At 34.2% G+C, this 18,370-nt stretch overlaps 1 protein-coding gene across 1 annotated transcript; it reads left to right on the top strand.

Moving 5' to 3' along the window:
* Positions 1 to 16,991: 16,991 nt before the first annotated feature.
* Positions 16,992 to 18,147, top strand: LOC113771155. Its single transcript, XM_027315770.1, has 3 exons — positions 16,992 to 17,194; positions 17,294 to 17,732; positions 17,815 to 18,147. The coding sequence occupies exons 1-3, from the start codon at positions 16,992 to 16,994 to the stop codon at positions 18,145 to 18,147; spliced, it is 975 nt and encodes a 324-aa protein (XP_027171571.1).
* Positions 18,148 to 18,370: the final 223 nt, after the last annotated feature.

The raw sequence follows: 18,370 nt of genomic DNA on the forward strand, positions 1-18,370 counted from the left end.
TTTTAAGGGGGGAAGGATATGAGGACCCAAAAATTTAATTATTTTAATCTCATATTATTGGCTTACTTAAATATTTATTCACCTGTTTTCTCCGACTAATTTATTTCAACCGTTTTAAAACCATTTACATGGAACTATGCCTTACATATATTTTTAAAACGTTTCATTAGCAAATTTAATTTTCGGAAGCTCGTTTAGTGAGAAATAGCGAAAATACGTTTCTCGAGGTAGTATTTGATCTAAGAGTGCAGCGACCTTGGAGATTTGAGTACTCATGCATTAGTTTTAAAATAGTTATTTTTATGATTAATTACCCTAATATTAGTTACTTATATTATCGTTACAAGAATTTCTTTTAAGTTTCGCTTTATCGCGCGCGAATTGGAAGTTCAAGTATATCGAGTTGGAACGGCTAAATGAAGATTTAAAAAACTAATACTAGACTACTAAGAGTGAATAATATAATGTTAAAGGAAGTATATTAGAGATTTAGTGCACAAGTGAAACAAACCCGAGAGAAAACGGACATGAAACGCGCGCGTGCGCGCACTATTCCTAGTTGACTTTTGAAGGAATCTTAACTACAAAACCTCAAGCTTCTCAAGGAAGGTTCATGACACACCAAACCCTTCTTTTTCACCTCAAGTGCCGGCTGAAGCTCTCCAAGGAAGAAGAAGAAAACTCTTCACCATTTCACTACAAATCTTACTCCAAATCACCTTAAACTTTGCATCCGACCTCAAAATTTCTTGGAAATCCACTTAAACTAGAAGAAAGACATCATCTCACGGTTTTCTTGGGGCTCTAGTAGTGCAAAAATTTCTGGGTTCTCTCAAGGATTAGGAGGTAATCATCCAATCACTTAATCTTTGCTTTAGTGGGTTTAATCTTGGTTATGAAGCTTGTAACTTCATTATTGATGTTGTTATTTGAATTGGAATGGTTGAAGTGGGCTCTATGAAATCCCACCTTAGTTGTACGGGCTAATTTGATGATAATAAGTGTTGTTTTTGTTAATTATGTGTTAAACTAGATGATGTTAGTTAGAAAAGTGAAAGGAAAATCGAAGGAAATTGCATAGGAAGACCGACCGAAATCTGTCCTGTTTTTCCCTTTGGTTCAAATTTTTGTTACTCAAATGACTTTGAAACTGATGTAGATATGTTGTATATGATGTGTGGAAAGTTTCTACCAAAAATTATTTGAATTGGTTGGATAAAAATTGAATTTTGGCAAGAACAAATCTGGAAATTGGTGTAACAGTGGTCCTCTGGCAGTGTTCTTTGAACGAATATATCTCTCTGTCCGAACGTCGGCATTTAAAACTAGACATCCGTAATTTTCTAACGGTATATCATGCACCTTCTAATTCGGACTAAGTCATCTGTAGTGATTGATCAAAGTCGACTGCCCTGTTCTGTTAACCTATCCGAGAGAATGGTAGAAGCTGCATTTTGTGGCTCTATTTTCTCTCACTTAAGAATTGATTTTGAAAATAATTTGTTCTGATAAAATGTACCCTTTTGAATCTAGTTTTTAACTCTGCCGACCATTCTCAATTCCAAGTTGTATTGAGTGAGATATGGTGCAATTTGTAAACTGCAGCAGAGCTGGAAAACCCTACTTTTTGCTGGCCAACTGATTTGGTTGTTTGTGAGATGCTTTGCTTTGAAAATTTTGATGTCAACCAACTATGAACTGCCTATGAAATGTTTCTTGGACTGTGCTTTTACAAATGGACCAAAATGGGACTGATTTCGTGGTGCAAATGTTTGAAAAGGAAAAAGGAAGTAAGAAGACAGATTTGGCTTGGAAGTTCCTTAAACTTTGGTCGTTTTGTTAACTACCTTCCCGTATGAATTTTCAAATGAAATTTGATAGAGGAGTAGTCCTGATATGGAAGTTAAATTGTACCAATTTTGGTGTCAATCTAAAACCATTTCGATATACAAATGATGTTCCAAAATTGTTTTTCTATTCTGGAAAACTTTTCCTTTTCTCTTGGCCGAATGGTCAAATCTGATTTGGGAAGTTATATTTCGAAAACCTTGATGTTAATTACCTCTAAATTGCTTATTGGATATTTATGGAACATTGGTTTTGACGCTTGAATTAATTGAGGTTGATTGTGTGGAACAAATCTTTTTAAAAAGGAAGGAAACGTGAGAAGGCGGATTAGCTTTGGAACATTTCTTGAATTTCAGTTGTTTTAATAACTGCCTTGCCGAGGGAGTTTTTGTACCAAACTTGGTAGAAATATTGTTCACATATGAAAGATTTGGCGTACCAAGTTTGGTGTATTTCCAATGCCAAATCGATGGCCAAATGATACTTCAAAGATAGCCTTTCAAACCTGAAAAATGACAGAATAGTTTATAAAATTCGACCAACTTTGAACTGATGTATCTCGACACCCAAAATCCTGATTTTAGTTCTGTTTGTTGTGTTTGAAATCTTGGTTGGACTTCTTATTGTGTTACGAATTTCGGAAGTTAGTTCACATTCGGTGAATTTTGACGAATTCCTAAAGTTTACCGAAAACTAAGACTGAAATTGTCTTGTAAGTATAAGTCAGCTATTTTAAACTGAAATTTGAATGTGTTCCATTTAGAATCTTGGAAAAGTGTCTTCTGGGAACTTTTAATACATTGAAACTAGTTTTCAACGGTATAAATTTTTCCAATTATAGACCTATTGAGTGCAAGATACGATTTTTCAAAAATTGTTCCTTAAAGCTGAATTTTCGAACCTGTTGGGAAATGAGTTTTGAAAACTCTTCCGTATCCTTTGATATTATTTGACCGTTTTAGACTTGATTTCATGAAGGAAATCAGTTTTTTCTTGTGTTATTAAACACCACTTTTGAACCTGAAATTTTGAGCAAGCAAATCTCTATTTCATGACATTTTCTTAGATTGTACAAGTGTACAATCTCCCTTGTTAATAAGGGATTTATAAGTAATTGTGCATTATAGCCAATTGTTATTTGCTCAGGCGCTTAAGGGGACCTTCAAGAGGATCTCGAAACGGATGCCTAAGAGTTATTTGAGCACTTACTCCCTATTTTGATTGGTGAGTGTCAAGTGCTTGAATTGTTAATAAATGCTTTAATTGTTAATTGTGTATTATGAAATTGTTGAGACGAGTGTGTATTTTACCGCATTCGCTCTCCCTTAAATGATGCTACAATTAAATTGTGCTATATGAATTGATATTCGAATTGTGTAAAGTGAATTGCTATGTGAATTAAGTGAAGTGTTGCTATTACAAACCATATTTGTGTTGTGATGTCGAGTGGAGTGAACCTCCTCGACTTATGTGTATACTCGTGGGGATGCTCTCGTCTTCTCTTTCTTTTAATTATGCGATACTTGTTACTGGAATACATATGATCGGTAATTGTTCATAAACATGTCTAACTCGTAAGTTCTGAGCGGATGCATGTACCACACTAATTTGGGTAGGAGGTGCCTCTCATACCGTCTCAGTGTTATAATCGGTTTCCTGAACGATAGCATGTACCACACCGATTCGAGTGAGAGGTATCTCTCATGTCGATTCAAACCCTAAACAAATGATCGGTTCTCTGAGCGATAGCATGTACCACATCAATTCGGGTGAGAGGTACATCTCATGTCGACTTAGAACCATAAACAAAATATAAGTCGATTGGAGAGATGTCTCATTGACCACTGAGTGATAGTATGTACCACACCGATTCGGGTGGGAGATATCTCTCATGTCGATTCAGAACCATAAACAAAGTATAAGTCGATTGGAGCGATGTCTCATCGACCACTGAGCGATAGTATGTACCACACCGATTCGGGTAGGAGGTACCTCTCATGTCGATTCAAAACCATAAATGTATAATCGATTCTCTGAGCGATAGCATGTACCATACCGATTTGGATAGGAGGTACCTCTCATATCGACTCAAAACCATAAATGGAGTAAGTTAAGTTCTACAGATTTAATTACCTACCCGGGTGACGGAGTGTCATCACGAAGAGATATTGGATTGAATTTTGGCAAAGCAAGTGGAAATTAGCTCTTGAGAGCTCCTGTACCCTCCTTGAATGTGTTTAATTAAAAATTTTGAATTGTTTGAATGTTACAACTTTAATTCTTGCTTAAATATTATCACCACCTGAACTATGTGTTTTGCATGTTTTCTTGGTCTCACGAGCATCCGCTCACTCCATTAGTTTTATTTTCCGTAACAGGGTCGGATTGCAAGTTGGGGAGAAAAATCGACTTAATCACTTTTGGTTAGAATCATGGGATGTAATTGGCTAGTCGAATGATAATGAATGTATATTTTGGGAATGTTGATGTACTTTTGAGAACTGGTGATGTACAACTTGAAAGTTTATTTAAGAAAGTGAGCTTTCTCTACTTGGACTTGTATTATCGGGTATTATCTTTAAGTTTGAATTTAAATTGTACCGAGTCCTGGCGAGAGTTAAGCAGGCATTCCGCTGATACCCTTTGGTTCGCCTTAGTGAGAAATGGGGGCATCAAATGTACCAGTTTAAATATTATTTTTTCATTTTATATTTACTAATAAAGAGATAATACTAATAAATAATTCCTTGATTAGCCAAACTTGTAGGGACACGTGACATGGCACCATTTGGTTGGACAAACTGTTGCAGTATATAAGAAATATATATGGACTAAATGACTCTAAATATTATCTCTTTAATAAGAAATAAATATTTAGATATTTATCCAAAAATTTTCAAGTCATGTAGATATGATTTCGTTGGTGGAAACATCCCCGCAATTTCAATTGATTGGAACGCTTCAACTTGACATGTGACAAAATATAATTTGCCATTTAACAACCAATTTTTTCAAGTGTACATAACATATGGCAATATCCAATTAGATAAAAATAAGTTATAAAAATAATTTATAGACCAATGGTAATTTTTGGAATTTAATTAATATTTCATTGTCTACACCTAGAAAATAATATTAGTGTTGATCTTGATTCCTATCTTTTGATGTGTACGAAACAAATAGATAGTACTAATATCTTTTCTAAGAAATCCTTTCAGCCTTGAAGCAATTTGATTCAAAGAACAAGAGCATTTGAAAGAAGAAAAAGGAAGACGAAAACTGTCAGACACTCACAAGGACAACTCCGGACGTCCGATAGAATCCTTCAAACTCTTTGTCTGCTATCGGACGCAAGCATCGAAAGTACCGGACGTCCGATAGAATCTTTCAAACTCTCTATCTGCTATCGGACGCAAACAACGGTAGTACCGGACGTCTGATACTCCTAGCGGCTAGTTGACTCTTCAACTACTTTTTATCCGTTGAAACATTAATGAAACACTTTTTGGTCTCATATAAATAGAGCATTGTCAGTAACTTCAAATAAATTTTGCACGCTGAACATACAAAAGATATAGAGTAATTTTTGTGAGAAAACACTCTCCAAGAAAAATTTGTAATCTTGGTGGTGTGAAGTTCATTGTAAAATTTTCATTTATGAGTGAATATTTCAATAGTATAGCTATGTGAGGGTTGTTTTGAGGGATAGTAAAACTTCCTAATTTGACCGAATGAAACTCGAGGCAAGGAGGAAGTGAGCGTTCTTTTGTACACAAGATTGGTTGTATTTCATCAATTTGAAGAAACTTGCTTTGTGAATTGATCTTCAAACTCAAGAGGAGTTTGGTAGTCAATTGATTTGCAACTCTTCTCTTCTTATTTATTGATTATTATCTTGTGATTCTTAAATTACATATCTCTTCTACTTCTCTCAAGTGATATTGTTTATTCATTGATTGATTCATTGTGTGATCATTTAGAAAAGAGAATAAATTTCATATTAAGCAAAAAAGTTCTTATAACTTGATTAGCTTTTTAATCAACATAATTCACCTCCTTCTTAGGTTGTCTTCGATCCTTAGTATCAGAGTTTGATTTTCTAGAGATTAAACTCAAGCGACTTAGGAGTAAAGATGACAACCAACAATGCCATATTTTTTGAAGGACAATCTGTGATTAGACCTCCAATGTTTAATGGATCAAATTATGTGAGTTGCAAAGAAAGAATGATTATTTTCTTGCAATCGATTGATATTGAATTATAGTTTATTGTTAATGAAGGTCCATATGATGCCTCTATAATAGATGAAATTACTCATAGACTAAAATTAAAAACTAAAAATGAACTGACTGGTGATGATAGAACCCACCTCACCTTGAATGCAAAGACTATGAATGTGTTATATAGTGTTTTAGATTCAAATGAATCCATTAGAGTTAAAGGTTGTAGGTCTGCTAAAGAGATTTGGGACAAGTTGAGAGAAATTCATGAAGGGAGTGAGAATGTGAGAGAACAAAAGAAATTTATCTTAGTTACCAAATATGAATCATTTAAGATGGAATCATGAGAATATTGATAAAATGTATTGTAGATTCAATGATCTCATTAAGGATTTAGAGGTGCTAGAAAAGAAATACTCCTTAGGAGAGAAAAATAAAAAAATCTTGAATGCTTTATCAAAGGATTGGGAGAGTAAGGTGACTGCCATTGAAGAGACTAAAGATTTGAATTCTATGCCTATTGAATCTTTTATTAATTCTCTAACCTCTTATGAGTTGAAACTTAAGACTAAGGTGCAAGAGAAAGAGAATGCAATGGTAAGAAGGAGCATTGCTCTAAAAGCATCTCAAGATGAAAATAACTCGACTTCCTTGGATGGAGAAGATGTGAAAGTTGACGACAATGATCTTACTTTTATCACAAGAAGTTTCAAGAGAATTCTCAACAAAAGGAGATTTAGAAAAAGAGGACCTAGCAATTCGAATTTCAATCAATTCAACAATGTAAAAAATGACGGAAAGCAAGAGGCCAACAAAAAATAAGATGGTAAATGGTATGAATGCGGCCAATTGGACACTACATAAGTGAGTGTCCAATGAAAAAGAAAAAAGAAGGGAAAGCTGAAAGAAAATCAAGATTCAACAAATTTCAATTCACATGGAATGAGTGCAACTCCGATGGTGAAATGGAAGAGGAAAAAAAATATGCTTAATTGGCCTTTATGACCATTGGAGATAATGAGGTAACAACTTCTAACTCTCAATTTGAAAGTGATGATGAAACTGATAATGATCTTGAATCCTTTATTGAAAAATTGCATGATAGTTTGAAAGAATTTTATATTAGAAATAAGGAATTAAAACACAAAATTAGTTTTCTTCTTCAAGACAATGCACGTCTTTTTCAAGAAAATAAAAAGCTAAAAACTGAAAATGATTACTGGAAAAAGAGTGAGATTGATCTACAAAATGAGTTTGATAGAAAAACAAAACTTTGTGAAATGTTCAAAAATGAACAAGATGATTTGAAAAGAAGAATGGATAATTTAAATGAATTGTTCCAACATAAAAAATAAAACTACTTTCAAGGAAATGGAACAAAGACTCATCTTGGCACTTATGAGAAGAAGATAAATTCTGATACAAATGACTTTGCTGTTTATAAGAGAAGACAAGTAAGATTTATTAAACCTATTTATGTAATTAACTCATTGATTATGTGTAATTTTTATTGTAAAAAAGGTCACATGAAAAGCAATTGTTATGTGAGGAAGAACATGAGAAGAGACATGAAATGCACGTGGATAGTTAGACATGATACTAGCTTTCAAGAATCTAAAAATTAATGGGTACCAAATATTAGTTCTTGAACTCTTGAATAGGTGAATCTAGTGAACATTATTAAGGAATCAAAATGGTTCATAGACAGTGAACATGATCGGTGATCCACCACAATTCATCAAATTCAAACCAAAGTCTAGTGGCATAGTGACATTTGGAGATGACGTGTTTCGACCCTAAGACCATTGAAGCTTTTACATTGTTTGGTCCTACACAAATTACTAACTTGGGTGGTAAGAGATATTGTTTAGTCATTATTGATGATTATTCTAGATATACTTGAGTGATTTTTCTTACTCACAAAGATGATACTTTCAAAAATTTCGTTTTCCTATTTGCAAAAGTTCAAAATCTGCTTGGTTTGAATATTGTTAAAATTAGAAGTGACAATGGTTCGGAATTTAAATGTTGTGACTTTCCGAAATTTTGTGATTACACTTTAGGCACTCTAGGGTCATTTGCACTTCATATTAGGATGCATTTTCAATGTTCTTTTGTAATTTTCTTTTGATGTTTATGATGCTCTGAACTGAATTTTCTTTGATGTTTTTTGAATGATTAGTGGATTTTAGTTGATATTACTGGATTTTTATGATGACAAAAATGGGGAGAAAAGAATAATGTTGATCTAATGATGCTGGATCTTAATTGGCGGATGATACTTGCTGAATTTTGGTGTTTTTAATGATTTTTGACTAATGGATGCTGTATGACTTTCTATTGTTATGATGACAAAAAGGGGAAGAATGGATAATGCATTGGATGCTGTATGTAAGGAGGAGTTATAGAAGAGTTGTTTTGTTCTGAGATGCTATGAGTAAGGGAGAGCTTTTGCTCATTTTTCTTCCTTCCATTCATTGTTTTGTCATCATAAAAAATGGAGAGAATGTTGATTTTGATTCCTGTCTTTTGATGTTTACAAAACAAATAGATAGTACTAATATCTTTTTTAAGAAATCCTTTTAGCCTTGAAGCAATTTGATTCAAAGAACAAAAGCATTTGAAAGAAGAAAAAGGAAGATGAAAGCTGTCGGACGCTCACAAAAATAACTCCGGACGTCCGATAGAATCTTTCAAACTCTTTGTCTGCTATCGGACGCAAGCATCGGAAGTATCGGACGTCCGATAGAATCTTTCAAACTCTCTATCTACTATTGGACGCAAGCAACGGTAGTACCGAACGTCCGATACTCCTAATGGCTAATTAATTTTTTAACTACTTTCTATCCGTTGGAAGTATTAATGAAGCGTTTTCTTGGTCTCATATAAATAGAGTATTGTCAGAAATTTCAAACAACTTTTGCACACTGAAGATAAAAAAGATATAGAGTAGTTTTAGTGAGAAAACATTCTCCAAAGAAAATTTGTAGTTTTGGTGGTGTGAAATTCATTATAAACTTTTCATTTGTGAGTGAATACTTCAATAGTGTAGCTCTTTAAGGGTTGTCCTGAGGGATAGTAAAACTTCCTAAATTGACCGAGTGAAACTTGGGATAAGGAGGAAGTGTGCCTTCCTTTACGCACAAGATTGGTTGTATTTCATCAACTTGAAGAAACTTGTTTTGTGAATTGATCTTCAAGCTCAAAAGGAGTTTGGTAGTCAATTGATTTGCAACTCTTCTCTTTTTATTCATTGTTTATCTTGTGATTCTTAAATTGCATATCTCTTCTACTTTTCTCAAGTGATATTGTTCATTCATTGATTGATTCATTATGTGATCACTTAGAAAAGAAGGTAAATTTCATATTGAGCAAAAAAGTGCCTATAACTTGATTAGTTTTTTAATCAACCTAATTCACCCCTTTCTTAGGTTGTCTTCGATCCTTACAGTTAGGAACTAAAGTGATTGCATCACTATAATCTAAACGAATAAAGTGATAATAACAATATAGTAATACTATAAAATAAAAGAGTATTTTTGTCTAAAATTTCTTTAACATGTTGAGTTGAATTACTTATGAGGGTAAAGTGATTAAAAGATAACGTTAGGGGGTAAACCGATAGCAGTAATATAGTTTAAGGGGGTAAAGTGATAATAACCCTATAGTTTTTAATTCATAAAACATGTCACTTATTCACATATTGTAACATAAGAAAACATTTTTAAGTAAGCACACTTAATCCATTTTAATGTAATAATATACGAGCAAACACAATGTATCTCAAATTGCTCGTTCAAAGAGATTCTAAAGTACCTTAAAGTTGTTTCAAAACTATAGTCGATAACATATTACCTTAATTAGTTCTCATTTCAAATTTTAGGGTACATATTTCCTATCAGATAACCCTAAAGATCATGTTTGGACTTTCTATTAAAAGTGCTCGAAGCAAAAATGAAAGGTTTCCTATTTTGAAAAGCTTCTCTTTTGGAAAAGCTTTCTCTTTTTGAAAAGTACCTTAGTCCAAAAATACCACAAGGAAGTTTCTAATTTTGGTATGAATGGACCCTTGCTAGTTTGGGCTGGATTTGAATTGGGGTTTGCCCGTCTAAGCCCGTCCATGGAAGAAGCTTTTTCTTTTCTTTTTTTTAAAATTTAAACTTGACCTTATAAACAAACTTGGTCCCTTAAAAAGAGACTTTGGGCTTATTTAATCAAAATTAGGCTGTTGTGATAAAGCTTGGAATTTTGAACTTATTAAAGTGGGTTAAAGAAATGAGCCTCATGGTCCAATTGCTAAATGTAAGGTCCAAACTAAAATAACAAATCATTAGGTCATATAAGCCAATAAAAAGCTTATATTTTGTCCAAAGTCAGTTAAAATTTTTGAACAAAAGCCCAATTGTCATTTTAGTCCAAATGAAATTTTATTAAATAATAAGTCTTGACCAATAACAAAAGAAACATATCCATACGTATTGGCCCAACATTTTAATTAAACGACCCATTTACAAAATATCAATACATTTGACCCGTTTTAATTAAATTACCTAATAATGACCCACATTGTTTGTTCGGTGCACTTCAATACAAAATAGTATCTGTAAAACACAACATGTTGAGTTCAATAGTCTTTGTGACTAGCCACTGAATATGCCTAGCATCTTTGTCCTTTTTTTGCCCCTAATCTAGCATTCACTTGACAACTCAACTTGTCCTTTTCTCTCAAGAGCATAAAGTTTTTGAAGTTCAAACTTTATTAAGACCTCATTCTCAATCACTATCTTCTCATTCTTAATGCAAGCGAACACAATTTACAACAAGACATCGAAAAATTCTCAAGGAAGAATAAAACAAGTATTCATTTCTTATAACTTTTTAGTTCATTTAAATTGAAAATTTTATATAACTAGTAACACTATTTACACGTGTTCCACTTTATCATATGTTACTATTATGATTAATCGTTTATAAAGTGCATAGTAGTGCAAAAGCGACATAAGCATACAATTAGTTCAAAAAAGTTTAGATAGCTGTGCATCTTCTCTTATCAGTAAAAATTAGTAAAGATGTAATGGTTTTTAAAATAGAGGCTTATAGCAATTTTTTTATATTTTATGTAGTCTATGTTATCACTTACATTGATTATTATAATGTGTTTTATTTTGACACACAAAGAAAATATGTTTGACAAGAGAAGCTTCAATAGACGATTATAAGGTTTTCAAAAAATATGATCTCCAACCATGTAACTAGAAATATTTCAAAAAATATTTTGTTTGGAACATTTAGATATCAATATGAAGCCCTTATTTATCATTACACAAGCAAATGCTAAAATCAATAGTAGCCAAATTTTTGTTAGTGTTAGCAATGCAAGATGATTTCACATCCATTGCAATTCGACATATATTACATGCTGAAACAAATTTTCCTTCCTTAAAAGCTATAGTTGAGAAGGTAATAGCATAAAAGAAAAAAAAAAAGAAAAAGAAAGAATAGCAAGCGCAATAGTTTTTCAAGATGATGAATCAACTACCAATGTATATCTATAAGAGTTATTCTTCTACTTTGACTACAAGGATATGTTAACATCTTCATTGCTTATCAATACATCTTGTCTTTAACTAAAAAGTTTTTTTTTTTTGAAGGATCATTAATAAAAAAGTTAAAGACGAGATTAGAAGCATTCTTGATAAGAGATAAAGCAACTTGGTCAATTGTTCAGAGAATTTGGAGGCCATTGAACTCAAGCCGCTTGCGTAGAGACGGAGCCATGTGGCTCCAAGTGCGGTCAAATGACTCCACTTAAATTTTAAAAATCTATCTATTATATATATATATATATATGATGTTCTTGCTTGACCTCTTACAAAGAATAGACTTTGGCGTCAAAATTTTAATTGATAAATTTAGAGGACTAAAAAGTCCAAATAACATTTCCAAAGTGGGTGGCTTGTCTTACACAAAAGTAACTCAAAATGTAGACATACCAGAACAGACCGGAAACCTTTCTCTAGCTTGACTTCTTCTTTTTGTCCAATTCTAGTTCGTATTTTCTTGTTCTTTTTTGTTGAAATTTCATTTGCAGACTTCCGTTGTGAACTTGTGATGATCTAAAGTTAAAACTTTCTATCTCACTTTTTCTTCATTCCTCCTATAGATGTAAAGCATTGCTAAGCAAATTAGCATTACACTAATTTTGGTAATAATTCTTATCCTTTTACTTTTCTTTTTTTATTACTTTTTATTTTTGGTTTAGTTCATCTCTTGTTTACTTTGTTCTATTTGATTGTATTATTTTTTGACTTTTTTATGTAAATCTTTTTTTCTATTTTCTTTGTCAATTAGATATTATGAAACTAGATGATTAATTATGTATCTGTTTCTCAATTTTAAGGATGGTTAGGTTGAATTCTGATAAAGGATCATTGAATATATCTAAACTGAATATGAATTGGAGATTGATTAAATGGATGAATTAGGAACAATAGAATAATTAATAAGTAGTTTTGCTACCTTTATTAGTTATATCCTCCCTCAAGTAGAATAGTATATTGAAGATTCCTCTGAATTATGGATTTGGACCATTATTATACATATTAGCAAGTGTTTCTTGGACTTTAGAAATAAAGCTTAAATTAGTTTTGATTGTACTTTTTTTTTCCTTCTTTTGTGAATGGGCTATATATTTGTGCTCAACCTTAATATGTTTTTTAATCAAATGCTGAAATTCATGTTTATAATACTAAATTAAGTTAGTTTATGATTTTTATTTGTAACAGGTTATGCAAAATTTTCTTAAAAGAAAATCCATAGAAGATCAAGTTGCTAGTGGTTCACTAAATATTTTTTTAGAAAAATAGGAGCCCTAGTTAATTTGGCTGATCTTTCCTCAAATCCAAGGTTACTTATTAAGATCTCTAAGTATGACCCAATTGATCAAGATAGAGTATGAAGAGCATGTTTATTAAAAGAGCCTTGTCAACCTCAGCATCACAACTTTTCAACAAAAAAAAATTACAAATGTACCACATCGATTTTGTCCTACTTGGTTTAATGAATATGGGAATTGGTTGGAATATAGCATAAGTAAGGATGTAGTCTTTTGTTTATGTTGTTATTTATTTTCACATAATTTTGGAAAAAAAAAAGAGAAGATTTGTTCACTGCATGAGGGTTTCAATAGTTGGAATAAGAAAGATAGGTTAACTATACATATTGGACCGCTAAATAGTGCCCACAACTATGCTTGGCAAAAATGTGTAGCATTGTTGAAACAAGATCAACATATTGAAGTTGCTTTGTCTAAACAATTTGATCAAGTTCGAAGTCATTATAGGACAAGATTAACTCTATCAGTGGACTGTATTTGATTTCTTTTGTCCTAAGGATTAGCATTTCATGGTTATGAAAAATCTGGGAGTTCAACTATTTAAGGATTAGCATTTCTTGAACTGTTGAAGTTTCTTGCTAACCACAAGGAAGAAGTACATTGTGGATGATAGCTCAACTTCAAAGTAAAAAATTGAAGCTGGTGGTATTTTGGATACTGAGAAACACTTAACTTTGCACTTCTTTTGCATCTTATGAAAATTTGTTAGGGATAACTAATGAGCTATCATTAGCATTACAAAGAAGGGAAAAGAGTCCCAATGGCCCTCCAACTCTTACCTAGGTAAAGTTTTGGCCCTCCAACAATTAAAGATAAATTTTTGGCCCTCGATCTAACAAAATAGCATATTAGTGGCCTTTCTGTGAAATCTAGCAGTTAACTATGACGGAAAGTTTCATCTCGTGAGACGCGCCACCAAATATGAAGGGCACTATAGTCTTGTTGCCTAGACAGAGTAAAAACAGTTTCGCCAACAATTTTTCCTCCAACAATTTTCACCCCCTTTGCTGTAAAACCCTAGTGCGACTTAAATCAGAGTACTCAATCCGGACGCTGCAGCAAAAGTGGTAATTGCCGGCGTGGGAGGGGTTGTGTAGGCAGAAATGGAGTGGCAAATGCGGAGGAAAGATAACTACTTTGATCCGTACCTTGTTTACGGTAATTAAAATTGTTGTTTACTAACCCATTTGGGTTTAAGATTTGTTTATATGTTTGGGTAATGTGTACTGAAATTTATTTGTTTACTATATGCATGTGTAATGAGACTTATTTGTTTATATGTTGGGGTAATGGTGATGTTGGGAGGTTAAGCGGTCCAATTTGTGGTCCTACTTTGTTTGTTGTAAATTGACAATGTCGGACAAAGGAGGTTGTTTTGAAAGTGATGTATTTTAATGGCTGAAAAGGGACACTTCATTTGTTTAGGGTAATTTTTTTTTGGCTGAATACTGACCAATTCAGAATTTCATATGTCAACCTCTATGTGTTTTTTGTTGACTGTTTTATCCCAATTGCCATTGTAGAGACTGCTTCTGAATGGTTTACTATTTGGATGCATCATGGGGGTAGAATTATGTGGGAACAGTATGTATGGTATGCTAATAGAGAGGTGGACTATGTAGACCTTTGTGATGCCGAAAGAATGTCAACCATTCGACTAAATAAAATGGTGGAGAAAATGGGACATCGTAATGCTGCCATAATGTATTACTACCTTGAACCAAATAAGGATCTAACAAATGGTTTAAGAGAGTTGTGCACCGATGATGACGTTAACAAATTTTGTGCTTGGACTTATAAATACAAGGTAATGGAAATCTATTGTAACCATCTAATAGTTGAAGAAATTAATAGTTGCAAGTCTCCCATAGTGATCCAACCAGCAGAGAAGAAGAAGACTGGTGTTTTGATAGAAGAGTTGGATGAGGAGGGTAGTGTAGTAGATGAAATGAATCTTTTTCTCACCTAATTCCTAAGAGGAGGCTGTTAATTAGAGATTCAACTGGAGGACAGAGTCGAAGTAGAAGAACAGCCAATAACCAGCACATTGGTGAACAAAGTTGTGATGCACAAGCATCTATTCATGAGGAGCATCATGTAGGGTCCTTAAGTGAGCAGTAACATGTGCAGCAACCTGAGCAACATGTAGGGTCCTTCAGTGAGCAGCAACCTGAGCAGCAACATGTAGTGACTTCAACTGGAGGACAAAGTGGTGATGCACAAGCATATCATAGCCAGCAGCATGTTGGAGAAACTGATACAGCACAAGAAGGATTGAGGTGTCAACAGCCTAATGAAGATAAAGGAAATGGAGGAGATGATGAAGATTCTGGATCAGAAAATGAATGTGACAGATTCAGTGGTGATGTAGAATACTATAGAGATGAGGATATTCTTGATGATTTGACATTGGAGCCAACTCAGTGTAGAAGCACATTAAAAGAGGTGCAAATTGGAGGACCTTCACAGCAAGGAGGAGAAGCAACTGAGCAGGCTACTACTGAACATTGTACTACTGAACAGGCTACTACCCAACAAGCTGAAACACAAAAGTCCCCAGAACAGCAGCAAACACAGCAAACAAAAAAACAAGTAAGGCGAAGAAGAAAAATACAACAGCAGCAGCAGACCCAAGATTCTGCACCAGAAGTAGATGTGTTGGCAGAAGATACAATCCCAGATCATCTAAGTAGTGATGCTGATTCATCAGAGGAATATCAAGAAGCTGAGCAGTATGCTGGTAGGTATAAAGATTTTTCCTGAAAAAAATTTATGATTGATACAAGGTTCGAGTTGGGTTTGAAATTTGAGTCAAGAGCCAAATTCAAAGCTGCTATCCAAGAATATGGAATTAAGATGGGAAAGCCAGTGTACACAAAGAAGAATGAACCAAAGAGGGTGAGAGCCAGATGTAAAGATCCATGTCCATGGTATGTGTTTGCCTTAGTTGAAAAGGCACTTGGCACAGCAGATTTGGTGGTGAAGACAATGTATGACAAGCATGAAAACTGTAATCATGCCTGAAAAAATAAAAATTTGAAGGCCAATTGGTTGTCAAATAAATATATTGAGAGAATTAGATCAAACACTCGCATGCCAACTCGGGAGATTAGGCAAACAGTGCATGAGGAGTATCAAACCCAAATTTCTAAATGGGTGGCTTCTAATGCGAGGAAATTGGCTGTCAAAATGATACAGGGGTCAGCTGAAAGTCAATACAAGAAAATTTGGGAGTATTGTGCTGAGATAAAGAAGACACATGAAAGGAGTACAATGGAGATAATGTTTAATCCATTTAGAGGATCAGGGGGTAATCCTAAATTCATGAGGTTATACTGCTGTTTAGGACCACTGAAAAGGGATTCAAGGATGGCTGTAGGCCAATAATAGGCCTGGATGGTTGCCATCTAAAAGGAATTTATAGAGGACGGTTACTAACTGCCATTGCTGCAGACCCGAATAATGGATGGTGGCCTATTGCCTAGGCAGTTGTGGAGAGAGAAGCAACTGAACAGTGGACTTGGTTTCTCAAATATTTAAGTGAGGACTTGAAAATCAAAAATCAGTGCCATTATACTTTTATATCAGATCAGCAAAAGGTATGATATGAAACTTTGAAATTCAAAATTTAATTCAAATATGGTAGAAGCTAACAGTGTATCATAATTTCATTTTAGGGGCTAGACATGGCACTTAGTGAAGTTCTACCTGGATGTGAGCACAGGTATTTTTATCAAGTTTTTTTTTTTTGCATTATAATTTTTCAATTGTTTAATAACGACTTAAATGACTTTGTAAAAATAGGTACTGTGTGCAACATATGTACCGTAATTTCAAGAAAAAGCATCCTGGTTTGGCTCTTAAAGATAGGATGTGGAATATAACATGTTGCACAACAGTGGAAATGTACGACAAAGCAATGGAAGAACTTCAAACTTTTGATAAGGATGCATATGAATAGGTCAAGAAAACTCCTCATCCTCGACATTGGTGCAAAGCATTCTTTTCAACTCACGTGAAGAGTGATATGATAGTGAATAACTTATGCGAGTCCTTCAATGCCCATATTAAAGATGCAAGGGACCAACCTATCATCACAATGTTGGAACTGATAAGGGAATATCTTATGGACAGGATCCAAAGAAGACGAGCTGCAATGGAGAAATACAAGGGCTCCACTGGACCTTTAATTAATGAGATTGTTCAGACAAGGGTCAAGCATTCAAGTCAGTGGATGCCCATTTGGAATGCACTGCATGGCTATCAAGTCAAGGGTCCAAGAGGGGCCCAATTTGCAGTAGATATGTAAAAAAAATATTGTACTTACAGATTATGGGAGGTTAGTGGAATTCCCTGCTGTCATGCAATTGCTGCTATTTTCATGCGAGAAGAGGATCCTTACAATTATCTGGATCGTTCTTATAGCAGAGGCCTCTTCTTCAAGATTTATGAGAATGTTTTGCAGCCAATTAGTGGTGAGGATCATTGGCCCTCATCCACCATGCCTGTGTTAGATCCACCAATACCAGTTACTCAACCTGGTAGGCTTAAAAAGGCCAGGAGAAGGGATGTGTCTGAGGGGAAGGATCATGGTAGAAGGTTGAGGAGGAGGATTGTCATTCATTGTAGAAAATGCGGTGAGATTGGTCATAACGCAGCTACGTGCAAGAAGCCTCCCAATGAAGAAGCACAACAAGGTTCTAACAAGTCATCCGAGGCTCAACCGAGTAATCAACAGAGGCAGCAATCAGTAGAAAAAAAGAGGACAGTAAGTGCATGCAATTGATGTTAATTTTTCACTATTCTGCATCCACCATGTATTTACACGTGTCATTTACAATTTTGATAAGAACAAGGAACCAGGCCAGTCTTCTCAAAATTTGCAACAACAAACGCAACAGGCTAGCGATGAAACTGGACAGCAACATCCACAACAGAGCCAACAACATCATCATTCACAGCGAAGAAAAAACTCAACTACAAAGCCGCTTACTGATGCAGAAAAAGGAGCCATCAATGCGAACTATGCTTATTTGGGTAAAGAACCCCCATTCACAGTTGGCAACTGGAGGGGGAGATGGAGTGGAAGAGGCAGACGCAGACGCAGAGGAAGAGGAAGAGGAAGACAAGGTGCCAGAGGAATGGGAAAAGGAACAGCTATTAGAAGAGGAACTCAGCCATGATAGACCCATTTCTTTTTGATAAACTCTTTTTGTCTTATACTGTGTAAACTGATGATGACAATTCATTACCATATCAGAACATGTTTTTGTGTCTAGCTGTTCTTCTCTGTTTTTCTTTTTTGTCTAGCAGTTGCTTGTTGGATACATGCTGAGCAGCAACTTTGTATTATAGCAGTTCCTTTTGATGCTCATTGTCAAGTGATTATTATGATGTATACAACAT

This window comes from Coffea eugenioides, chromosome 5, assembly GCF_003713205.1.
Source record: "Coffea eugenioides isolate CCC68of chromosome 5, Ceug_1.0, whole genome shotgun sequence".
NCBI classification, from domain to species: Eukaryota; Viridiplantae; Streptophyta; class Magnoliopsida; order Gentianales; family Rubiaceae; genus Coffea; species Coffea eugenioides.

Coding starts and splice junctions, on each gene's coding strand:
- LOC113771155 (XM_027315770.1), top strand. CDS start 16,992: ATGATAGTGAATAACTTATGCGAGTCCTTCAATGCCCATATTAAAGAT. Junction 17,195..17,293: donor AGGGTCAAGCATTCAAGTCA/GTGGATGCCCAT, acceptor TTGTACTTACAG/ATTATGGGAGGTTAGTGGAA. Junction 17,733..17,814: donor CAGTAGAAAAAAAGAGGACA/GTAAGTGCATGC, acceptor AATTTTGATAAG/AACAAGGAACCAGGCCAGTC.